Genomic DNA, 27,620 nt, shown 5'->3' with positions numbered 1-27,620 from the left:
CCGTTACAAACGCATTTTGTTTCCTGTCTTGCGGAATACTCTGAACTCGCACATACCCGGCTTCCATGGAAACCATCGCGTCTACTTCTTTAAACAAACATTCCCTTCGCGACTGCAGTTCCGAGATGGAGCGCTCTATCGACTGCAGAAAATGTATCGATGAAATGGGAAAACAAGGATGATATCCTTGAAGTCACCTGTGATATTTCACGTTTCACATCCCAGCCAATGTCTTCCAACTTCTCGTCTCTCTTCCGTAAATCAGAATACGATTTTGCCAATTTGGTGTCGAGTTGCTTGACCTAAATTTGATGCAGACATTGGGCATTGGATCAGAGGGACGAAGATTTTTTGGTCCCACCTGCTTGAGAGATTGACTCAACTCTTGCTGCAACACGCGTGTATGGCGCTCAATGCAACTTCTGCACAGGAACTCGTCACAGTGGTTGCACTTGTCCACGTCATCAACCGCCATTTCACATTCCTGATTTTGAAAACACATTATGATCACCATACTTCACTGTTACACGAGTTTTTCAACCTTGCATTGTCGATTCGGTTTCTGTTGATCCGCACAATCCAGCAGTTTCACTGCCATCAAATTTGGTGGAAGGCCTTGGACGCCATTACGCGGGAGGTTGTGACAAGCGCGACATTCGGGACAGCGGACTCTGAATGACGGTGTTTTATTGTCAGATGAATTTCGACGAAGTAAGTTTGAGCGCCCAGGCCACTCAAGAACCAAGGTTTCGGCCTACATGCGACGGTAATTTTCAGCGAAAATCTATTACGAGTAGCAATTTCCTGGCCACCTCCGACTTCAGGCCATTTCTGCACCACTTTGGAACGTCGAATTTCGGTCGGTCCATGCTGCCACCGACGATTACAGCTCATGTGTAGGGCAAGGACGGGCAAAATATGGCCCGTGGGCCTGATCCGGCCCGCGACGGGATTTTGAGCGGCCCGCAGTCAGTTTACGGTCTAACATGATAATGACGCCACCAGCCACATCCTGCCGCAATCCCAATGCTGATCAAGATAGCTTAATGATGAAACGTCCGGATTCTTGATCGGTAGGTCGTGAGTTCGATCCCCGGCCGGGTCAGACCAAAGACCTGATTAGTAACACTGGTATCAATGTCTTCCCCGCTTGGCGCTCATGCATTACTGGGATAGCATGGAGGGGTGGTGCAAGACTTAGAAAGCCCTACAAGGCTATACCTGCACCTTCCCTGCCTGGCGGCATATGCATATCATACACTCATGGCATGCATATGTACAGATCGTGTGTACGTATATCCAGAGGTGGTCAGTAACGAAGTACTTCTACTTTTTCGAAGTACTCAAGTAGTTTTCCTCTACTTCTGGTACTTACTCAAGTAGATATGATTTTCGCTACTTCTACTTCGTAATATTTTGTGATCTGCTTACTAACTTTTCGCTATTTTCAGTTTGTCAAGTAGAAGTAGTTCAATCTTCCAATCAGGAAGATAGCCTGAGGAATTGCGGGGCTGTTTTCACGGAGTATCATCATTTAATTTTCATAAAACTTTAGTAAAGCCCAGAATTTTCGTCGCGCTTCGCGCGCAGTGCTGGATCCGGAGTGACCAGTATGATTTCACGAAAGTATCGGCGAATATAATTTAGGTAGAGGGTTGGCGTGGTTCCGTTCACACCACATTGTCGCCCTTCGTACGTATCAAATAATTCATCACAGTATATATGGCTCATCATAACGCTTGAAACTTATGTTTCGCAATCTATAATTTACTTGTCATATGGTAATCTAGCATGTCCAATTGTCCATGTCCATGGCGTGTCCAAATCTGGAAAAGTGGACTCTGAATTTTTTTTTTAGTTTCAGAGCTGTTTTAGCATACCACCTTTGAAACTTTCTGGACTAAAAACTTGAAATATATGTTCTGCTTTTAGAAGTAGTATTTATAATTAACTTTCAATTCCCAGTATCATATAATTTGAGTTATCATTATTAGATCTTTTGTCTGGATAACAGACATGTTGAAGTATAAAAGCAAGTGCAGCAATGCCTTTGATTTCTGGAAATGTAGCTACACAATATGGCATTTTTACGGTCCACCATATTTTTTATTAACGTTTACTAATCTCGCAAAGTGTTTACACCGTATCCTATACAACTTCTTCATATTGCTCTTCGACTAAACTACGGGCCTTATAATATGGGGAATGGCGCCATATCATGCTATTTTCTAAAACGTGCTGTTCGAGAAAACAGAGGAATAGCATCGCATTTCCATATCAATACTATCATTTTTATCCCATGATGTGGACGAATACTTATGCTATCGAAAATTGGATATCTGTTGGTATGCATCAATATGAATCAAGCTCGTCACCTATCGCATAGCTCAATTTGCACCTTTTTACAATCCATGTGAACGAATTAGGATCGTTTTCATAACTACTAACTTACTTGAGTACTTTTAAAGTCGATCAATTCTACTTCTACTTCAAGTAGATCTGGGTTTCTTATGGAAGAAGTACTTCTACTCGTACTTGAGTAGATTTTGTCGTCGCTACTTCTACTTGAGTAGATTTCTTGACTACTTTGACCACCTCTGTGTATATCATGAGTCGGTGTATATGCCGCAAAAAGTTCAAAGACAAAAATAAACATCATCCTTTCCTTTCCACACTAATTGCTTACTATGTCAAATGATAGTGACTGTAGGTTATTCTTTAGTTCTTTGTATTCTTTGTGCTGTTCGGTTATGCGTCACTGAATGAATCCAAGTTTGCCAGTCTGAGAAAGCTAGCCATGAAATCTGTTGTTCTATTCGGGTCTACATGCATCGTTTGCGACCATGAAAATTTTAACAAGACAAAGCCGCGATCCAGTCTAACTGATGTTCATGTGCAGTCTTTACTAAGGGATTCTACGTTCAACATGCAGCCAGAGTTCAAAGAACTTGTTGGACAATCTCGTCAGCTGTCTCATTGACTTCAAGAACTATTGAAGTATATTGCAAAAATAAATTCCTTGAAAACTGATTTTGGTCTCTATGCTTGGACCTTAACGCTTACAATAAATACGATATAATCCTTGTATTGGTTGATAAATCCGCGACCAATGTATCGATTCAGGAATCCGGCCCGCCAGGTACCTAATTATTTCATAATAGGCCCGTCGGCTAGAGAATCCCCCCGTCTTGTATAGGCTAGGTAAGGTACAAAACCTAACCCAACCCAACCCTAACCGTAACTTAAACCCACATGCTCGAGTGGCCAACGCTATCGTGTCTAATTATGATATGTTCACGTCCCCTAAAATGTATCGAAACACTATAGCTACAGACAGCCCTCCATGGTCGGATATGCAGATTTTAGGGTCAAGCCGACAATATCGGTGGTCAGATTAAGTGTGCGAAAAAGTATGTCAGTTTCGGAGTTGGTCAAGTTAGTCATTGTCATCGATTTACGAGTAAGAAGAATGTAAGCATTGGAAGCCTAGTCTTACCTAAAAACTGCAAACTGTCTAGTAGAAATAGAAGTAGTCTAAAGTCATAACCTCTTGAAGAAATAGTGCAAGTAGGTATAATATACTTGACGCACTTGGAAACAGAGAAGTACTTTGCCACGGCCCACTTCTGCTCGGTTTCAATCAATGGCTATAATCACGTGGTCTTATCTTCTCTTTGGGTAGTTGATTAACTACAATTCTCATCGTGTATACCACACAGTTTATCCAGTATTGAAAAACAATAACCAAGAAAATAGTCATGTTTACCTGATGTTGTCACTGTAAATATATATTTGTCCAGTTGAATAGAAATTGTCAAGTATCGTTTTAAACCAATAACTGTATTGTTTTGTTTGGTGTCCGATGTAACAAACTGATGTCGATATAATAATTATCTGAAGTCTGATAAGTTCATAGTAGGCCTACTATATCCTCGAGGCTTCCACCCCTCCCAATATCTAACCCTGGAATACGATTCTCGGAGCCTGCACTTGGATGGACTCATAACATCTACAAAAACGTTGAATTCAGCTAATGTGAACTGCGAGCAGGTTATTTAACAGCGTGGTTTGAAAGAATATCAATACCACCCCTACCTTCCATTCCTCATACCTGGTCTAGATTCCTGAAGTATAGCTAGCAAATTCGTTCGTGAAAACTAGGGCAGGGTCTGGAATGGAATGACACTTTTGTATAATCCATACCCGTCGCAATCGCATCATGCTATATAAAGATTTTCCATACCATAGCAACATTCTTCAATTCCATATTTGATACTTTTTCTATACTTTGATACTTTAGCAACTTGCCCAACAACTTAATTGATATTCTATTTTTGATATGTGGGAATGTTCCGAGTTTTTTTTTCAATTATTTTGGACGAAATTATCCATTTAACATTCCTGATGCAATGATATCCCCAGTTTCTTTATGTCATATGTCGTCAGCAATGCATGTTGGCTAATCATCGAATACGGAACGTATATTATAATATATACACACGGGAATATTTGGAAACCACAACAGAAACTCATCACATCTAAATCTAGTGTAGTAACCCACATCGACAAAATTACATAAACTAAAGGTATTGTGAAATTAGAAGATTGGTTCCCAACCTTACTTTCTTTATTCCCTGCGACCTGAAATCTACATTTCCATCCTTTAATATAGCTCCCTCCAATAAAATTTGCTAAGACTTTGTTTGCAAAGACTTGCTATTTGTGAAAGTAAAGACCGCAGAATTGAATAGCACGCAATATAATTATTGAGCAGCGAACTTGTAACCGGGAAACGCTATGTTACGCCCCTATAAATTGTATGTGTAAGCCGACAGAAAAATAGGAAGGGCTTGAAATATTTCCAAATGTAGCGAGGTAGCATCAATTTACATGTGTAAATGCCAAATAATCCATGGGTCGGATATATACTTCCTGCTGTTGACGAACTTATACGTATGGTAGGTATAAGCAGCCATAAGCTAAGTATGGTAGATATAAGCCGCCATCTTCGGGCTGGCGAACCCGTTGAAATAATGACTTCGTTATATATTTTATTTCGTGACCTCCAGTCTGCTATATGTCAAAAGATATTGAGATCGCCAAAACATACTAAACTAAAAGACGCTCACGATATAAAATTGGTATTTCTTCACTGGAAATAATTTTTCCCTGCGGGATGGAATTTGTCATGTGGGGTTCAGATTGCCAGGTCACGAACATTCGGCGCTGCCATTTAGGCGCCTATGAACAATTAAACATATATGTAGGTAGGTATATATATAGAAGATTTCCGTCAGCGTAAGGGCAGTCCTGTTCGGCCAAGGTTTTCTCGCTGTGCATAGTTCTGGCACACTTATTGGAGTCGCCAGTTGCATGGCATAAAACTTTATATGACTTGGTGCGTTGTGGCGGGCTAATGGACGACGCCGAAATGCCCATTTCTACAAATCATTCGTATTTTTTCTTGGGGGAAGAATACCCGATAACACTGGGCAACAATTTTGAACAAAAAATTTGTTGATTTCGACTTTGCACTTGATTTAGGCTAATTTTGTCGTGCTTATTCCAAAAATGCCCCTGGTTTTCTTTTATCACGTCAAGTTTTTGCTCTACGACATATGCTCAAAATATGCAAATTTTCATGAATTTAGCCATATTACTTTTCCATACATAGGCTTTGGGACTTGGAATTGAAATTTTTGGAACTTCTAACATCCTTACGAAGTGAGAAGAGATTACTTGGCAAGGTAGAGAAGGTATCTCACTTTCTATCAGGGGAATCAGCCTTTTCTGCGTCGGCCTGCTTTCGGTAGCTTTTTGTACTGCCGTGATACTGGTATTGGCATGATACTGTCACCATGGATTACTGGATGAGTTAGGAATCCCAATTTAGAACTCGAGTAAATGACAAATGCCTATAGGAGTAGTTAGTATGATCGGTGGCACATCGCCATTGGTTCTTATGGGTGCGGCGGTGACCTGCCTGAAAACCCGGGGTGATGACCCCACCCTTTTAGACCCCCCTTGTGGTGGTGATGTGCCATGTGTTCTTATGGATGCGGTGATGATACCACCCTTTCAGGTATAGGCTGCGGTGATGATATACCTTGAAAACTCGTGTTGGTGACCCCACCCTTTCGGTACAGGCTGCGGCGATGACCTGCGGTCTCGTATTCGAGGGAATCCCAACGTTTACGGTGAGTGCGACTTTAATATATCGTTATTCTTATGGACGCGGCGGTGATTCGTACTTTCGGGTATAGACCGCGGCGGTATGTCGTACTTTTAGCAAAAAAGGATGTGAAATAGTTTGCTAAATCTAGGAATCACTTGCTTGGTAATGTTTGGGTAATTAGATTACCACAGAGCCGGTGTAGACGGCGATTCGAATATCAACAATAACCGCGTTCACAAACTAACACTTCAAAAATGTGTGAAATAGGTTGCAAATCCCACGATCGCTCACGAGATAATGTCTCGGACATAGCCATCTCTCGCAACTTGTTGTTACATACATTCCAATCGCCACAATGTAATATTTTGATAATCAGTATGTCCCAGAACTTGATTTCGCTGGTAAGATTTAATAAGTAACGAATAACAGACCATCAGTGTCCGTAACTTGAATAGCGACAAATTGTCACTTATTTCCGCTCTAACCCTCATCCTTTGTGAAGTGAACGCTTATTCAAAAAGGTGTGAAATAATTTTAAAATCCTACGACCACTCACAGGGTAATGCTTCAGACATAGCGATCGCTCATGATTTGGTGTTACAGACATACCGATCGCTCACAAGGTAATATTTCCGCAATAAGTTTGTCACAGAGCCGTCGCAGACGTTGATTCGAAAACCAACAATTTGACACTTTCTGGTGGTCGCTATATGTTTTGGCACTTCGGAACAGTGGCTGACTTTAGTTGTATGATAAGAATCATGAAAATATTCAAGCAATGTGTCAATTTGTCAACTTGAAATGAAACTTACTACACAACTCAAGTTGATTCTTATCTGAATGTGTTAATTCGGCACAACTCTAATTCTTTTGAGAAATCCTAATAACGCGATCTGTTGAATCGAACGTAACCTGAATATTCCTGACGCCGACTTTCAGCCACATCGAATTATTCGCACATTCCGCGTCGCTGTTTCACGCCTATAGAATCAATACCAACTAACTCAATGAGAATCAGGAATCACAAGTATACACATACAATAATTGTATTTAATACTGAGAAATCAAACGCTTAACAAAAACACGCAACTAATCATTTGCCAACTCTGGCATCACCAAAAAAATTCAGGCATTGTTGATTGAAAATCCTTGAATCCTTATTATCAAAAAATGTTATAGTGCGGTGTCGGAATCCATTCGCGGGATGTACTAAAGGAAAATCCAAATAATCCAGAATGAAATATTTGGACTTTGACATTGTGTGAATTGAAATATGTTTGACAAACATGACTACCAACTTTCACCCAGTCACATTTCGAGATTATACGCACATTGATTTGAAACAAGTAATGAAACATTACAACTCTATTCGCGACCTGTCTTTACGTTTGTCAAAGAGAGTTTCAGTAATTACTATCGCGATATTCTAATGTGTTACTACGCACAATAGAATCAATCAATGAAATATCGCCCATTGTTGTAAACATTTCCAACTTGACAACCGCTTGCACATAACACGATCTAGTTGCAATGCGATGAGTTGAATCGGAATATTGCAACCTACTTTGTCATATCGCGATTTGAAGTAGGATTGCCGGACAGGCTGGGTAAACTTTCACTCCACTGCGTTTCAGATTAATTTATTCACACGATCACCATCTCGCTGTCTTCACACTTACACAATCGCGTACTGTTCCCACTCGCAACTTCGGTACGATATTTCAACTTGTCACAATAACTGATTATTCACATGTTGATTTGAAACAAAAGAAGCCTTGAACAAGTTATCTGGGTATTTTTTTGTCACAATTGAGTTAATGGAAATAGTATTACACCTCGAAATTTTAACATCTTACCATACTCAAAAGAGTCAATCATGAAAACCTTGTCAAGTAAATCCGTTTGTAACTTACCAGACCAACTAGACAGTACCCGTACAGAAAGAAGACAACATTACGCGAGTACATACAATCGCTACAATCTAAAATCCATAGCAAGTTCGGTTGTAGTCATATACCGCCAAATCGTCTTTTTTGTTCAACTGTAAAAGTCGTTACTATTCTGTAAGATAAAGTAATTACTATTCGGTATATTTTATAAACCAAAGTAAATACTACTCGGTGTGCGGTTTGAGATTAACATATTACATTTGAGTATACGAGATTTGAATGTCTGACCAAACTAGTTAAGAATTCATTTCTTACAATCGAACGCAGGCGTTATATTGAAAATTTTCACGATGTAAACATATGAATTGACACATTGATTTTGACATATGAGATTTTGTAATAGTCGATCATGACTTGATTATTAAATTATGACATTATTAGACCAGGGTTGTGTTGAAGGTTATTACGATACCAACAAACTTTTCAGAAACAATGTTATTAGCATATCGATTTGTAAAACTAGATTAACATGTCTGAAATGTTTTGATTGGGAAGATTAAGCCGTGTTCGTAAAAACCACGCATCGTATTGTGGATATCAGGAAATATTTTACAAATGTAATTGTCTCCACTAACCAAGACTGAAGATGAAACAACAATTTCCTTTGTTGAACAATAACCGGTACAATACTTTATCATCGTAATCTGTGGTGAGAATTGAAACACTTTCGCACATTACCCGGTGTCAAGATATCACACTAGGTGAATTGACATACCGCCGCTTGATTAATACCTAATCCGTTCGCACCATTTCACATACTTTGATCATTACTAAAGTAAATTGGAATATGTTTGCTAGATGCATTCAATTCAGTTAGAAATGTCTGGTACACAACAATCGTAATATCAAGGAAGTACTTGCTACACTGTAATTCACTTAACGTGTTTTGCATTGTTGTTCATTTGTAGTATTGATTGTTTTTGAACCCCCAAATAATAATTCCCGACATGAAACCAAACCGCTGAAAGTCGTTAGCATCACAACGAAACAATTTGTACGATGTTTGCCAAATGTATCCTATAGTTAGGTGTACTAGAATTATTTGTCTAACACATACACCGACAATGCAATCGAAATTTTTTTCGTTGTCATTCGCTAAAGTAAATGTCATCACAATACTCTGTCACTAAAAGACGTTACTTGTATGTGATTGAATCCCTAACAATTACCTCACTAAACCAAACTCCAAAGAACTTTTACTCACTCGACGGATATGAAACAGCGTCGCTTAATCGGTCTATATCATTTTTCTAAAGGTAAATCATATCCATCCAATAGAAAACAATTTTCACTAGCTTGGTAATGAAACCGAAGTCTTCATTCGATATTTTGTTTGTGTCAAATACTTTGCAATAAGCACACTGGAGTGGTTGAGCTTTACATCATCAGACTGTAATCTGTAAATCAAGCTTACATCCGATTTGTAACTGTATTGTTTACCTAACCGAGTTGTATGCACAGTTTGATATTTTTGTCATTTAGTGATTGCTGAACATACCACTTCGAATCACTCCATTGATCGTAATTTCCATCATCGCGATAATCGAAGTACATTTGTTTCGAGTTCATAACAACCGGTTTTTCTATGACATGATAAATTATTGACAAGTTCTGCCTAGAAGATTGGTTGCATACCGCGAAAAATAATATACCACTCATATTGATAGTGTTACTCCATTCATCGGTATTTTTTCCGTTGTCGATTTTCAAACGAGTAAAATTTATTACTTGAGTTGTTCTGCTTACTATATTTAAATGTAAACTCACTCGTCTTTCAACAACAAACAATGATAAAAAAAAGTATGCAATCAAACACAACAAGTTTTACTGCAGGACACTAATTATTATCCCACATAACTCATTTCTTACCGAAGACATATGAAATATATTCATGTTACACGAACATACTCGATATTCCCATGCTACAAACCTGTACAATGATTGGTGGTGCTTTCAAACTGTTTCGATACCTCAAGAACTTTATTGTCTGAATGGTTGTTCATGTATCTTAATAATCAAGTAGTTCAACACAGAACTAGTACTAACAGAAACACCAGAGTTGTTTGCACAAAAGTTTGCATGTGTACAGTATGTGAATACCATGTGTAAGTCCAGCACAATTGTGGTCTCCGTCCGAGTTTAGTTAACACAATTTACGACACCAAGGTCGCCTCATCTTTCGTAAGACAACAAACCAACCAAGGCTTCAGGATATGTCCATGTCATAGCAATAAATCAGCTACTCCAACAACAGAGTACATATGTTTTCTAGTTACGGTGCTTACATCTTACACACAAATCAATCTACTTTGCTAATGAAAAGTGCTGAGTCATCACATGGTTGTCCTCACAACAATACAACTAAAACATACTATCATACAAAATGATCGTTATAGTTTGCACACCAACGGTACATCGTACAAGTAGCAAGTCTCGAGAATCCAGTTATTCAAAAAACGTGAAAGTGTTTCTACACCAAGTCGGTAAGTTGACGAAAGCATATATTGTAATATCATGATCGATTTACATGCGTTGATCACAAAATGTCACTCCTCTAAATAATTATTTTTCACTCAAACACAAAAGCATACTTGTCACCATTCGTTTTCATCAAGCACGAGTTCAAGAAACTTACTTACTACGACATGAATTGTTACTTTTATGTTGTGTAAATAGGTAATAATTAATTTTAGTAACACTATATCAACATCATCGAGTTGTGCGAATAGATTTACATGCGGTCTTGTGGTTTTAATCGAAGTACACAGCACGGTCTAATGTAGAGCCATCTCTATTGTACAGCAACTCGGTAATCGAAATGCATGCATTAACATTTAAACAGCGATCTTGTTTCGTCACGCGAAAAATATGTTCACTATCGCGATACTCTGTACAGGGAGTGCAAATCCTTTTCACACTCGTAATAGTATACCAACGGCTACCGGCGACAACGTTTAACAATACCAATGACACTAAACATACGATACCTACCCAAGTAAAATTACCATTTCACCTGGAGGTCAGCCGTTACGTGAGTAAACATATCATTTTCCTTTGGAGATCTGACGTTTACCTAGAGTAAGAAACCATTTTCACTTGGAAATATATTTTTTCCCTCAGCAACAAACCATTTTCACTTGGAAATATATTTTTCCCTGGGTAACAAAACTTTTTCACTTGGAAATATATTTTTTCCCTGAACAACAAACCATTCTCACTTGGAAATATATTTTTTTCCCTGAGCAAAAAACCATTTTCACTTGGAAATATATTTTTCCCTGGGTAACAAAACTTTTTCACTTGGAAATATATTTTTTCCCTGAACAACAAACCATTCTCACTTGGAAATATATTTTTTCCCTGAGCAACAAACCATTTTCACTTGGCGGGTCGTCGTTTACCTGAGTGAAAATATCATTTTCCTTTGGAGATCCGGCGTTTACCCAGTGTAACAATACATTTTCTCTTGGTCATCTAGCTTTTCCTAGAGTAACAAAACCATTTTCATTTTGAAATCTGACAAACACACCCGACAATTTGGTATTAGTTGTATTGACGATAGTTTGAAATAGATTACAACGAACCGTGACGAAAATATACACGGACTACCGGTTTCAGAGTATACCCCCATCAGTCGTATCACATCAATATCATCGGTTAACCACATACAATATGCTCTTGTACACCGAAATGCATGTTTTGGAAAGTTGGACAATAGGCTCCGATAGTTCTGTGATGTCCGGGTTCGTGCTTTGGATTTTCCAGAGTCAAAATGTCTGAATAAAACACCTCCTCGACGATGGTTGGTATGTGGATAACGGTGTTCGGAAAACGGTTGGATTTATGTCACCCATCGCGATAACAATTCCAGGTCGAGTTTTTCCCCGCATGTTTACTATATTGTGTCTTTATTGGTCAATGTATGTCTCGACATTCAGTTTGAAATCGGAAACCCCGATAAAGTATGTAACCGGATCTGGATATCAACTCTGAACCAATGAACAATATTCAAAGTAAACATGTTACACCCAGTGTTCCACGAAAAAATACCATCCAGACATACGTCGCGCTTGTTTGCCCACACCAGTATACGCGCAAATGGAGGTGTGTGACATTGCATGCAATGTGTGGTACACAAACATCGGGGAGTAAGCCTTCGATCCACAGACATTATCATAACCGGTAATTTTGATGCAGATCGAATGTCATCACACCCGATAACAATACCAATAAGACACATTGCAGTGTCAAATGACTGTCGCGCTATTACATCGATATTTCGACACCGTTCACTGATTTATTCGATGGTTTTATCGCGTTGTAACATTTCAAGATAGTCATGGCCCTATCTCCGGACAGCTCACCCAGACCAATTGGATACATCGGTCGATATCCATCGTGTTGTCGACACCGAAGTTTTCTGCTGAGACTGCCGCGTTCGACCAATGTGAACTATCGAAGTATGGGTGCTCGAAATGATTGCGATCAGTCTTTCACTAAATCACGATGCATGGATGTCGCTACTCCCACATAACGATTCCAGATAAATATCGCGAACAGTGCTTCTGAAAATCTCGGATTGATACTGTGATCCAATAAGGTGTGTTTCTGTGGAATGAAGACTGCAATCGTACACCACAATAGAACACTACCTTTCGTGATTTCACACGCAATCATAAAACACACTTTCGTAAGGGTCCAGTTCGTCCGGTGACATTTCGAAACGGTCATCGCCACAAGAGATCGAGGTTGCGCTCGTCATATCGGTAACATTTTGAAACGGTATCACCACAAGGCTATTGACGTTGGTTTCAGTTGGTCATGTCAATCCGTTTCACAATCCTCCGTTTTTCAAGTCCCCGCACCATAGTGTTACGACGCAGACAAGATGCGATGGTGGAAATAATAAAACACGGAAGGCGCACTTTGGTTTTATTTGACATGGATTTTACACCTAACGAACCTTACATTCGAGCGATGCATTGGAATGACGTTTGTATTATTGACGTAGAAGGAACAGAAATGTATCGATTTATTGGTTTCGTACATATCCAACAAAAATCTGGGTATATGATTGTGCATGGTTCGCATATTCGACTGTGAACGCTCTATTGATATATGTTGTACAGTTCACTTTCACCGTCGTGCGAATAACCCATGTTACGGTTCCATGTTTGCGTGTCTGTATGTCATACTTCAGATTGACTCAGAGTCATTGCAATGTGGCTTATTGGTATGACATTGTTATCGGGTGTGCTTGATGACATTCGATCTGCATCAAAATTACCGACTATGATAATGTCTGTGGATGGAAGGCTTACTCCCCGATGTTTGTATACCAACACATTGCATGCAATGTCACACACCTCCATTTGCGCGTATACTGGTGTGGGCAAACAAGCGCGACGTATGTCTGGATGGTATTTTTTCGTGGAACACTGGGTGTAACATGTTTACTTTGAATATTGTTCATTGGTTCAGAGTTGATATCCAGATCCGGTTACATACTTTATCGGGGTTTCCGATTTCAAACTGAATGTCGAGACATACATTGACCAATAAAGACACAATATAGTAAACATGCGGGGAAAAACTCGACCTGGAATTGTTATCGCGATGGGTGACATAAATCCAACCGTTTTCCGAACACCGTTATCCACATACCAACCATCGTCGAGGAGGTGTTTTATTCAGACATTTTGACTCTGGAAAATCCAAAGCACGAACCCGGACATCACAGAACTATCGAAGCCTATTGTCCAACTTTCCAAAACATGCATTTCGGTGTACAAGAGCATATTGTATGTGGTTAACCGATGATATTGATGTGATACGACTGATGGGGGTATACTCTGAAACCGGTAGTCCGTGTATATTTTCGTCACGGTTCGTTGTAATCTATTTCAAACTATCGTCAATACAACTAATACCAAATTGTCGGGTGTGTTTGTCAGATTTCAAAATGAAAATGGTTTTGTTACTCTAGGAAAAGCTAGATGACCAAGAGAAAATGTATTGTTACACTGGGTAAACGCCGGATCTCCAAAGGAAAATGATATTTTCACTCAGGTAAACGACGACCCGCCAAGTGAAAATGGTTTGTTGCTCAGGGAAAAAATATATTTCCAAGTGAGAATGGTTTGTTGTTCAGGGAAAAAATATATTTCCAAGTGAAAAAGTTTTGTTACCCAGGGAAAAATATATTTCCAAGTGAAAATGGTTTTTTGCTCAGGGAAAAAAATATATTTCCAAGTGAGAATGGTTTGTTGTTCAGGGAAAAAATATATTTCCAAGTGAAAAAGTTTTGTTACCCAGGGAAAAATATATTTCCAAGTGAAAATGGTTTGTTGCTGAGGGAAAAAATATATTTCCAAGTGAAAATGGTTTCTTACTCTAGGTAAACGTCAGATCTCCAAAGGAAAATGATATGTTTACTCAGGTAACGGCTGACCTCCAGGTGAAATGGTAATTTTACTTGGGTAGGTATCGTATGTTTAGTGTCATTGGTATTGTTAAACGTTGTCGCCGGTAGCCGTTGGTATACTATTACGAGTGTGAAAAGGATTTGCACTCCCTGTACAGAGTATCGCGATAGTGAACATATTTTTCGCGTGACGAAACAAGATCGCTGTTTAAATGTTAATGCATGCATTTCGATTACCGAGTTGCTGTACAATAGAGATGGCTCTACATTAGACCGAGCTGTGTACTTCGATTAAAACCACAAGACCGCATGTAAATCTATTCGCACAACTCGATGATGTTGATATAGTGTTACTAAAATTAATTATTACCTATTTACACAACATAAAAGTAACAATTCATGTCGTAGTAAGTAAGTTTCTTGAACTCGTGCTTGATGAAAACGAATGGTGACAAGTATGCTTTTGTGTTTGAGTGAAAAATAATTATTTAGAGGAGTGACATTTTGTGATCAACGCATGTAAATCGATCATGATATTACAATATATGCTTTCGTCAACTTACCGACTTGGTGTAGAAACACTTTCACGTTTTTTGAATAACTGGATTCTCGAGACTTGCTACTTGTACGATGTACCGTTGGTGTGCAAACTATAACGATCATTTTGTATGATAGTATGTTTTAGTTGTATTGTTGTGAGGACAACCATGTGATGACTCAGCACTTTTCATTAGCAAAGTAGATTGATTTGTGTGTAAGATGTAAGCACCGTAACTAGAAAACATATGTACTCTGTTGTTGGAGTAGCTGATTTATTGCTATGACATGGACATATCCTGAAGCCTTGGTTGGTTTGTTGTCTTACGAAAGATGAGGCGACCTCGGTGTCGTAAATTGTGTTAACTAAACTCGGACGGAGACCACAATTGTGCTGGACTTACACATGGTATTCACATACTGTACACATGCAAACTTTTGTGCAAACAACTCTGGTGTTTCTGTTAGTACTAGTTCTGTGTTGAACTACTTGATTATTAAGATACATGAACAACCATTCAGACAATAAAGTTCTTGAGGTATCGAAACAGTTTGAAAGCACCACCAATCATTGTACAGGTTTGTAGCATGGGAATATCGAGTATGTTCGTGTAACATGAATATATTTCATATGTCTTCGGTAAGAAATGAGTTATGTGGGATAATAATTAGTGTCCTGCAGTAAAACTTGTTGTGTTTGATTGCATACTTTTTTTTATCATTGTTTGTTGTTGAAAGACGAGTGAGTTTACATTTAAATATAGTAAGCAGAACAACTCAAGTAATAAATTTTACTCGTTTGAAAATCGACAACGGAAAAAATACCGATGAATGGAGTAACACTATCAATATGAGTGGTATATTATTTTTCGCGGTATGCAACCAATCTTCTAGGCAGAACTTGTCAATAATTTATCATGTCGTAGAAAAACCGGTTGTTATGAACTCGAAACAAATGTACTTCGATTATCGCGATGATGGAAATTACGATCAATGGAGTGATTCGAAGTGGTATGTTCAGCAATCACTAAATGACAAAAATATCAAACTGTGCATACAACTCGGTTAGGTAAACAATACAGTTACAAATCGGATGTAAGCTTGATTTACAGATTACAGTCTGATGATGTAAAGCTCAACCACTCCAGTGTGCTTATTGCAAAGTATTTGACACAAACAAAATATCGAATGAAGACTTCGGTTTCATTACCAAGCTAGTGAAAATTGTTTTCTATTGGATGGATATGATTTACCTTTAGAAAAATGATATAGACCGATTAAGCGACGCTGTTTCATATCCGTCGAGTGAGTAAAAGTTCTTTGGAGTTTGGTTTAGTGAGGTAATTGTTAGGGATTCAATCACATACAAGTAACGTCTTTTAGTGACAGAGTATTGTGATGACATTTACTTCAGCGAATGACAACGAAAAAAAATTTCGATTGCATTGTCGGTGTATGTGTTAGACAAATAATTCTAGTACACCTAACTATAGGATACATTTGGCAAACATCGTACAAATTGTTTCGTTGTGATGCTAACGACTTTCAGCGGTTTGGTTTCATGTCGGGAATTATTATTTGGGGGTTCAAAAACAATCAATACTACAAATGAACAACAATGCAAAACACGTTAAGTGAATTACAGTGTACCAAGTACTTCCTTGATATTACGATTGTTGTGTACCAGACATTTCTAACTGAATTGAATGCATCTAGCAAACATATTCCAATTTACTTTAGTAATGATCAAAGTATGTGAAATGGTGCGAACGGATTAGGTATTAATCAAGCGGCGGTATGTCAATTCACCTAGTGTGATATCTTGACACCGGGTAATGTGCGAAAGTGTTTCAATTCTCACCACAGATTACGATGATAAAGTATTGTACCGGTTATTGTTCAACAAAGGAAATTGTTGTTTCATCTTCAGTCTTGGTTAGTGGAGACAATTACATTTGTAAAATATTTCCTGATATCCACAATACGATGCGTGGTTTTTACGAACACGGCTTAATCTTCCCAATCAAAACATTTCAGACATGTTAATCTAGTTTTACAAATCGATATGCTAATAACATTGTTTCTGAAAAGTTTGTTGGTATCGTAATAACCTTCAACACAACCCTGGTCTAATAATGTCATAATTTAATAATCAAGTCATGATCGACTATTACAAAATCTCATATGTCAAAATCAATGTGTCAATTCATATGTTTACATCGTGAAAATTTTCAATATAACGCCTGCGTTCGATTGTAAGAAATGAATTCTTAACTAGTTTGGTCAGACATTCAAATCTCGTATACTCAAATGTAATATGTTAATCTCAAACCGCACACCGAGTAGTATTTACTTTGGTTTATAAAATATACCGAATAGTAATTACTTTATCTTACAGAATAGTAACGACTTTTACAGTTGAACAAAAAAGACGATTTGGCGGTATATGACTACAACCGAACTTGCTATGGATTTTAGATTGTAGCGATTGTATGTACTCGCGTAATGTTGTCTTCTTTCTGTACGGGTACTGTCTAGTTGGTCTGGTAAGTTACAAACGGGTTTACTTGACAAGGTTTTCATGATTGACTCTTTTGAGTATGGTAGGATGTTAAAATTTCGAGGTGGAATACTATTTCCATTAACTCAATTGTGACAAAAAAATACCCAGATAACTTGTTCAAGGCTTCTTTTGTTTCAAATCAACATGTGAATAATCAGTTATTGTGACAAGTTGAAATATCGTACCGAAGTTGCGAGTGGGAACAGTACGCGATTGTGTAAGTGTGAAGACAGCGAGATGGTGATCGTGTGAATAAATTAATCTGAAACGCAGTGGAGTGAAAGTTTACCCAGCCTGTCCGGCAATCCTACTTCAAATCGCGATATGACAAAGTAGGTTGCAATATTCCGATTCAACTCATCGCATTGCAACTAGATCGTGTTATGTGCAAGCGGTTGTCAAGTTGGAAATGTTTACAACAATGGGCGATATTTCATTGATTGATTCTATTGTGCGTAGTAACACATTAGAATATCGCGATAGTAATTACTGAAACTCTCTTTGACAAACGTAAAGACAGGTCGCGAATAGAGTTGTAATGTTTCATTACTTGTTTCAAATCAATGTGCGTATAATCTCGAAATGTGACTGGGTGAAAGTTGGTAGTCATGTTTGTCAAACATATTTCAATTCACACAATGTCAAAGTCCAAATATTTCATTCTGGATTATTTGGATTTTCCTTTAGTACATCCCGCGAATGGATTCCGACACCGCACTATAACATTTTTTGATAATAAGGATTCAAGGATTTTCAATCAACAATGCCTGAATTTTTTTGGTGATGCCAGAGTTGGCAAATGATTAGTTGCGTGTTTTTGTTAAGCGTTTGATTTCTCAGTATTAAATACAATTATTGTATGTGTATACTTGTGATTCCTGATTCTCATTGAGTTAGTTGGTATTGATTCTATAGGCGTGAAACAGCGACGCGGAATGTGCGAATAATTCGATGTGGCTGAAAGTCGGCGTCAGGAATATTCAGGTTACGTTCGATTCAACAGATCGCGTTATTAGGATTTCTCAAAAGAATTAGAGTTGTGCCGAATTAACACATTCAGATAAGAATCAACTTGAGTTGTGTAGTAAGTTTCATTTCAAGTTGACAAATTGACACATTGCTTGAATATTTTCATGATTCTTATCATACAACTAAAGTCAGCCACTGTTCCGAAGTGCCAAAACATATAGCGACCACCAGAAAGTGTCAAATTGTTGGTTTTCGAATCAACGTCTGCGACGGCTCTGTGACAAACTTATTAAACCTTGTGAGCGATCGGTATGTCTGTAACACCAAATCATGAGCGATCGCTATGTCTGAAGCATTACCCTGTGAGTGGTCGTAGGATTTTAAAATTATTTCACACCTTTTTGAATAAGCGTTCACTTCACAAAGGATGAGGGTTAGAGCGGAAATAAGTGACAATTTGTCGCTATTCAAGTTACGGACACTGATGGTCTGTTATTCGTTACTTATTAAATCTTACCAGCGAAATCAAGTTCTGGGACATACTGATTATCAAAATATTACATTGTGGCGATTGGAATGTATGTAACAACAAGTTGCGAGAGATGGCTATGTCCGAGACATTATCTCGTGAGCGATCGTGGGATTTGCAACCTATTTCACACATTTTTGAAGTGTTAGTTTGTGAACGCGGTTATTGTTGATATTCGAATCGCCGTCTACACCGGCTCTGTGGTAATCTAATTACCCAAACATTACCAAGCAAGTGATTCCTAGATTTAGCAAACTATTTCACATCCTTTTTTGCTAAAAGTACGACATACCGCCGCGGTCTATACCCGAAAGTACGAATCACCGCCGCGTCCATAAGAATAACGATATATTAAAGTCGCACTCACCGTAAACGTTGGGATTCCCTCGAATACGAGACCGCAGGTCATCGCCGCAGCCTGTACCGAAAGGGTGGGGTCACCAACACGAGTTTTCAAGGTATATCATCACCGCAGCCTATACCTGAAAGGGTGGTATCATCACCGCATCCATAAGAACACATGGCACATCACCACCACAAGGGGGGTCTAAAAGGGTGGGGTCATCACCCCGGGTTTTCAGGTAGGTCACCGCCGCACCCATAAGAACCAATGGCGATGTGCCACCGATCATAGGTAGCTCAAAAACGGATCCTCCAGTGCGGCATTCTCCAAAATGGTAACGTCCTAGGTGCAGTAACAATTGCACACTCAGTTAGTCTTCGTGAATAATACAGAAACATTGAGAACAATACAGAAACAGAATTGTTGCAATATCACGAGCACGACTGGATCGTATGAGTCAGGTTTTGAATAGTATGTTTTCTTTGTTTTTCAGACAATAAGGATTCACAGCACATGCAACCCTGATACACATGTGCCACTGCAATATGTTTATGTCGGGCAGCAGACATTAAAAAAAAAGTATCTTGATAATTTCCCTGAAAACCTTGACATAGTCAGAGATGGCCAAGGAGAAAATGTCCCTCAACATCTGAAGATGATGGGGATAAGATACCAGAGTAGATTGGAGCTTAGATATGTTAGCTGACTATTGCTCGAATATCAAACTAGACAACCTACAGAATTATGGGTTATTAGCGTGAATTTGGACCCTGAAACTAGCATTTCAGTTGTCCTGTACAAGCAATATCAGTTTAAATCAATCAAATAAAGCAGTGCAAATGTTCATTTGAAGTCTAATGATTTACTTTCGTCAGGATGTAGTTTTTGAAACGTTTTATACAATAAACACAAAATATTGAAAGTAGTGCTATTACGTTGGATTTGAGGCAATGTGGGGGATGCCTAAAAGTTAATCAAAATCAATTGCCTGATCAAAGTCAACAAAAAACGTGTTGACCAGTGTAATCAGTATATTTGGCAACTTTAAATCGCGCCTAGCATGAATAAATTCTCGAATTTACGCTAATTCTCGAAGTCATTTTGAGCCCCGTTTGAGCTCGCCTCCCCCAATTGAGAGGTTTAGGGTGCGACAGTTACGGTCCTGACAATGATGTTTATGTCAAACAGATATTGCGTTATGATCATCCTACCAAAGCGCGGATATTTATTTCCAAGTTCAACAAATTGATAAAAATATTCATGTAAGTTATACATTTTCAGAGTCATCGATTTTAAAACTCCCTCGGTAGTTTAAGGAGTGGAAGTTATGATACACGAAATGCAAGTTGTAACGCGACAGCGATCGAATATCAATATTTAGATTGAAATAACCAATAATAATATTATTTCCTTCATATGAGCGTGGCGCAACTTTTTTGTCTTCAAATAGGTGTCGACCAGAGTTGGATCAATTACAATATTTTAATTCAATTACAATTACAATTACAATTGCTTCCTTGCATGTTTCAATTACATTACAATTACAATTACTCAATACTAAAAATATCAAATTACAATTACAATTACAATTACTGTTAAACATGTAGGCTAATTAATGACAATTATAATTACAATTACAATTACTTATAAACAGGTAATTTATTCAGTAAAGTGGTGTTCTTTGACAACCGTAGCGACGTAATTAGCAACAATCTCAAGCTATTCATGTTTCATTCCTGATATGTATAATACCCTTTAATTAAAAAAAACTCGAACGTATTCGAACTATTCCTAATCATGAGTACTGAAAACTAAAAGCACAGAAAAATGTTTCAAGCGACTGTTAATACCCAAAGGTTTGAGCGACCAACAGCGAATATAGGCTACAGGACAGTCAATGAAATGTATTTAAACGATTAGGCTACTCAGAGCTGAGTCAGGATAATTAAATGTAATTGGTAAGGCGTCAACGATAAGGATGATACCGATAAGGTGCGTAAAATTAAAATAAATGCAAAAGGAAGGAACCTCCTGATAACTAAGAATTACAATATTTTGGTTCGCATTTACATTTTCACTTGCTCGGAAACTGTTAGATTGCATTTGATGTACATTAGGTTGCGAAAAGTTTCTGGCCCCAGTAAATTTGGCCAAGATTGGAGGTAAGATTGGGATAACATCTCTACAAATGCGTGATCAAGTTTGATGAAGCCTTGGTTGGAAACTTAATTTTTTTTTGCTACTGTTGCAACAAGCCTCGGAACCGGTCAGAGATTTAAAAAAAAACTTTGACCGTGGTGTAGGAAATGGTTCAGCACAGGTATCAGAAGAGTTTATTTGCTGTTCATCCATTTTTGAAATATTAAGATTTAGTTTAGCCTACTGGTTCTCTAACTTTTTTAGACGCGCCTCCCTTTATGACAGTGAATATTTCGTGCCCCCCTTATCGTCATAGCACACAATGAAACCAGAAAGTTAGCAACCCTTACATATAGTTTGATGGTATGGAAGGTTATGACTGTTGATGAGAGAACTCTCCAATACGAAATTCAGACTACACACCGAACAATAACCATAAAACGGAGGTGTATCGGGCCAAGCGCGGAAAAGATTTCGGTTCGCTGGAGCGTCGTGCCCCGTTCAGATGCTTTCACGCCGTCAAGGGGGCACGTCCCCAGTTTGAGATCCACTGGTTTAGCCTCTATTGTAATTCACAACGTTTTCTGTTGCTACTGAAGTATGGGAAACAGTTAAGCGTGACTGAATTATCTAGTTATAACGCAGCACGCATAGAACACCGATGTAAATAGGCTAATTATTACATGTCGTGACTGTTTACTTAGGTCTCAAGGCCCCTCGTCTTCATCCTGGTTCGTACCGGATTTTCACTGGTGCGACGAATAAATAATTGAATAAATGAATATTTTATGATGAGATCGTCAGGTTTCCATGAAAATGTAATTGAGATCGTAATTGAGCTAAATTTTGATCAAATTACAATTACAATTACACAAAATAGAAATGCTTTAATTACAATTACAATTACATGAAAAAATGCAATTAATTATATTCAGCTCAATTACAAATTACAATTGATCCAACTCTGGTGTCGACCGGGTGGGCATAAGTCACGAATCGCAATTTGAGATTTGGACACGGACAGTGAGTGATCAGCTAAGGCAGGGGTGGGCAAACTACGGCCCGCGGGTCGCATACGGCCCGCGGGTCGCATGCAGCCCGCAACACCATACTGTGCGGCCCGCGAGAGCCTACAGAAACTTACTAAAAATATTGATAAAATGCGTACTAAAAATCGAATTAATGCAGGGACTTGATTAAACTTTTTCTTAGTACATTTCACCATGATAACTATAAGGCAGTGGTTTTCAAACTGGGGGCGTGAAAGCATCTTAAGGCGGACGCAAAGCTGAGCTCAACTGAAAATTTTTTCGCGCTCGGCGTGAGTTACGTCTAGCCTACATCATAATAATTGCTCTGTATTTAGTCCGAATTCCATATTTAAAAATCTCTCATCCACATCAGTAATCTTCCATGCCATCAAACTATCCGTTAGGTTTGCTGGAAGCCTGTTTCCGTTTTGTGATATGACTGTAAGAGGGCGCGAAATCTTTAAACGCCATAACGCGGGAGGGGGGGGCGTGTCTTGAAAAGTTTGAGAACCACTGTTCTAAGGGAAATACTTCCTATATAGCTTTTTATGTTTAATTTCTGGCGCGACAGCCCACTCTCAAGGCCCACGTAGTTTGAAAGGTTTCAGCCGTTAAACGTCACAGAAATCCTAAACGAGATTGACATAATTAGGATCAGATTGTCCACTCAAACTTTAAATATTTCAGTGATGCGCTTATAAAAACGATTCACGCGTGTCTCAGGTAGATTCTTTTTCTGTATGCGTAGAATTGGGGTAGGCCTATTTATATTCTAGTAGAAGCGTATTTGAAGCTAAGGTGGTTATGATACTGTCAGCATGTGTGTCCTGAAACTGAATCAAAAGTTGAATTAATAAATCTATGATCAGATCGCTGCTCACAGATTGAAATTTCAATCCTGTTCCAAGAATCGGGACAACCGACTTTCATATCTATAGTTTTGATAAATTGGTTATTGGTGTCGACCAGCCTGTGAAATCTCGCCACTATGTTTCTGACGCGCGTGCGATGTTATCGAAACAATGTTTGGTTTGTCTTAAACAAGCACATATATTATCTCCATGTCTTTACTATATAATCAAATAACAATATGCGTTTTGGTTCTTATTCTCAATATTATACAGTGCGGCCCGCGAATCGATTCAGATGTTGAATGCGGCCCGCGAGCTCAAAAGTTTGCCCACCCCTGAGCTAAGGTATGCAATCAATTAAACAAATCTAAAGTAGGATCATTGTCATGATTCTGACAAAACTGTCAAAGTATTGAAAAAGTATGGAAGTATGGAAATAACATTCTCTACGATTGTTGGGAAATTTTCATATCATATCATAGTTTTACTTTCCTATATTCCATACCGAAATTTCGTTCCATACCATACCACACATCGATACCATACCATACGGTGCCCTGGCTTAAACTGCAACATGTTACAATAAATAATGGTCATTGACTGGACAAGTTCACATGCATGTCAGGCCAGCTCAACTTCTAATACTGATACTCCAGCTAATTCTAGATATCAAATTTATTGCCAATGCGAATACTACTGGTTGAATAATGATAAGGAACTGGTGAACGTGCATGGTGCACATATGCTAGAAATTTTTTATTGCCCAACACATTTTTACTGATTTTAAAACATTGTTGACTGATTTCATATGAATGCATATATTTATTTGTTCCCATTAGATACCACTTGCATTATTTCCAGTAGGACTGCCAACACAATCGTAACTCAACCTCCTTGAACCACATTCATTCAACAATTAGCAGTCGTTCACCGACTTTCACTGGAGCTGCAGCTTGTACGTATGATGAACTAAACTGAATAAATGCAATGAAAAGTGCAATATTTCTATATTTTATCGGAATTTGCATTGTCCAACATTGCATATCGCGACGGGATGGGTTTGCTGGGCTGAAAGGTTAAAGTGGAAATCATCACGATATTATATGGTGGATTAGCATTCTACCATAAATGGTGAAAATGTTAATTACCTTATACGAAGGAAAACTGCACCAGTTGAATTTCCAAAGATTGTATGATAATTTTAAACAAATTGCCATCATAACAACACGATCTCTGGCATTAGCCGACCGCAATCACCCGCATGGTCCGAAATAGCGGGATTCGAAGATACGAAACGGTACGGTGCGGGAACGGTACGGCTCCAATAATGGGAATGCAGTTTCTCATATTGTGACTTGGCCTGTGGCAGAAGTGGGGGTGTAGGGATTGGATTCCCCCTCGAATATACTTTGACTTGGATCACTATAAAAATGGTCGACTTGAAACTTAAAACCCGGATCGTTGAATCTCAGAATCGGTGTATGGCACTAATGCGGGTACATATAAAATTAAAAGCAACCTGTTATTCCGGACGAGATTTTGCAGGCACGGTCTTAAACAGTAGGTGTGCTGACAAGGTAATAATTTAGGCTCCTTGAAACGATCCAAACACACCGGACAATCGAGAAGTCCTTCAATCCCAGCCATTACAGGTCACGCAGTATTGATCACGATCCAAACCGCCTGCACGAACGATTTGAGTGCCTTATTTTGTCTAATGTAGCTAATGAATCTAATGAACATAAGGGTAATTATGTGTCAAGTAATTTTGACATCCATCTAGACGAGTAGTTCCCAAATTGTGTCAGCTTGATGCGCATTAAAAAGATGATGAAATATTTACGAGAGAACAAAAGTTGCATCAAATAAAATTCCGTCCAATTATCTTGTGGGAAAGGGTGGTTTCGTAAATAATTTGAGCTTCTCTTCCTTTTCTCCTGGAAGATAGCTTACGATCCACTGCTACCGACTGGATTCACTATACCTATCGCAGCAATAAACCCGTACTGAACATATATTTTACGCTTTTGCTTGTACTGGGATGTCTCTTATCGTTTCGATGTGTTACCTTTATTTAAATAATTCTTCCTAATTAGCTTGTTATGTACGATTATACAGACTGAGATCATGATGAACAAAATTACTCAAAATAGTATAGATCCTTGACCGATCGGGAATCGAAGTCAAGTCTTCCCCGCCATCAGAAAGGAGAATGTCAGTATCCTAAACTTGGTATTTCATATTTCATCAACATTATTTGTTCGCAGCCTACGTAAGAATCAACTTAACATATCCAGATGTCATAGTAGGTATGTATAGGGAAAATACCTTACATGAAGGGAAGGGGAATGGAAATACATTGCATGACATCAGTAAGTGAAATTTTTCCCACTACATTACTTGTTTACCGTCGTAACTCCACGATACCGACGGTTTGCGAAGTCGATGGCGCAATGTTTAACTGCGCTGCGAATGTCATATTGTTAGCCAACTCACCAAACCTTGAATTGGGAAGACTGATACAGATACAGGTACTCGTTAATAATTAAACACGAGCAGATATGCCAGACATTGCTTGGATCTATATACGGAAAGTGGGAAGTATCTGCGTCGAGCCGCGTGGATATAACCCTGAGAATAGCGGTATTAAGATTTGAGATTGGATAATCCAAGTTCATTTCCGACCCCATACCTAATTTCGTCGCAGCATGCCTACATCCAAGTCCAAATCCAGAAATGGCTGAGATTTGTTCAACGTAGCATGAAATTTGAAAGTTTCAGAAATGTCCTATCCAAGTACAAAGCATACCACAGTTTTCAGATATGCTGTGGTAGTTAATTCAAAATGAAAGGTTCTCGGTAGTTGATGGGTCGTTAAACGGGATTAAGTAGACATGCAATATTTGAATAAATGATTATGTAGAAGACTTTTAACACCCAGAACTACACGAGGTATGTAACAGCACTACAACTCAATCAGTACCAAATTTCATTGAGATTCATGGGGAGGGGTTCAACATCCCCCTACCACAATAACATCGAGCAAAGAGTTTTTATATGAAGAGCCGGATTCTCGTCAAAAATATGCTGTGGACTCTGCAACGTTCGGTGGGTTTCATGATTGATGGACATATTTGCACTTTAAACCCGCATGCACAAGCGAAGTTACTACATATCTACGATTGAAGGTAGGTATGGATATATAAAATACGAATTTCAGAATCAGTGGAATATTATAGCATTAGATTAATGCCAGTAAATATAAATTTCAAGCTGGTTTTGATGAATTTACGCAATCATAACTGAGGCTAAGCTCGTCTAAGCCTCACAAGTCCTTTCGCGCTATATTCGCGTGCTTTTGCGTGAAAGACGTTAAAAATTAGTCTTTCTCGAACATCGATAGAAAATCTTCACAATTATCTTTCACTAATCCTGACGACATTTCAGACACTGACTCGCTTATCTCCCATGACCGCACAACGCTACAGTGTAGGGGAATAGTCACTATCGTTATGTACGATATGTAACAGCACCATAAATCTATTCGTTCGAAATTTCATGGAGATCTAGCGCGTATAGGATTGAAAATCCCCTATAAACCAAAACTCGAATGAACAGTTTCTATACGCGTACCAGGGTTATTGTGAGATGACTGATAAAACGGTTCAGCACCGGAGTTTATGCCTCCACGCAATATATATGTTGTAGCGTGTTACCTCATGATCACCTGTAAACATTAGACATCGTCACTAAATAAATACCCAAATACCCGAACACCATATATTTTCGCGGGTCTCCGCTGGTAGGGGAATATATAGCTGTTCCAGCAAACTGTTCTGAGTAGGGGAGATGTGGTAACGATGGATCAAAAATTGGAAAATGATCGCTGGCCCCGAAATGTTCACCCGAAAACAGCAGATCTTTTGCTGGCTCAGCACTTTGATACAAGCTCTACCTATCGCGCACATATACATGAATACCCGTCTTTTCAAAAAATATTTATAGACGTTCAAAATTTGTTGCTCGAACGTGTCATCGGTCCCCACCCGGTGGGTCCAATGACACACGACCCGGGGTCCTATGACACATATACCCTAAAAAACTCAAATG

The 27,620-nt window shown here is 38.6% G+C and overlaps 2 protein-coding genes across 2 annotated transcripts in view; both read right to left on the bottom strand.

Moving 5' to 3' along the window:
• Positions 1 to 27,620, bottom strand: part of LOC145437984 (uncharacterized) — a gene marked incomplete at its 5' end in the record, with an annotated part of 459,138 nt that overhangs the window by 402,109 nt on the left and 29,409 nt on the right. The gene's annotated exons all lie outside the window — the stretch shown is intronic.
• LOC145436954 (RING finger protein nhl-1-like) lies at positions 200 to 26,115 on the bottom strand. Its single transcript, XM_080314142.1, has 3 exons — positions 25,030 to 26,115; positions 542 to 671; positions 200 to 484 (listed from the first exon to the last, which is right to left on the bottom strand). The coding sequence occupies exons 1-3, from the start codon at positions 25,155 to 25,157 to the stop codon at positions 215 to 217; spliced, it is 528 nt and encodes a 175-aa protein (XP_080170268.1). The 5' UTR covers positions 25,158 to 26,115; the 3' UTR covers positions 200 to 214.

Source organism: Botryllus schlosseri, chromosome 4 (genome assembly GCF_051294905.1).
Source record: "Botryllus schlosseri isolate E-star chromosome 4, Bs_hap1, whole genome shotgun sequence".
Classification (NCBI taxonomy): domain Eukaryota; kingdom Metazoa; phylum Chordata; class Ascidiacea; order Stolidobranchia; family Styelidae; genus Botryllus; species Botryllus schlosseri.
This window is presented reverse-complemented; position numbering and strand designations above follow the sequence as displayed.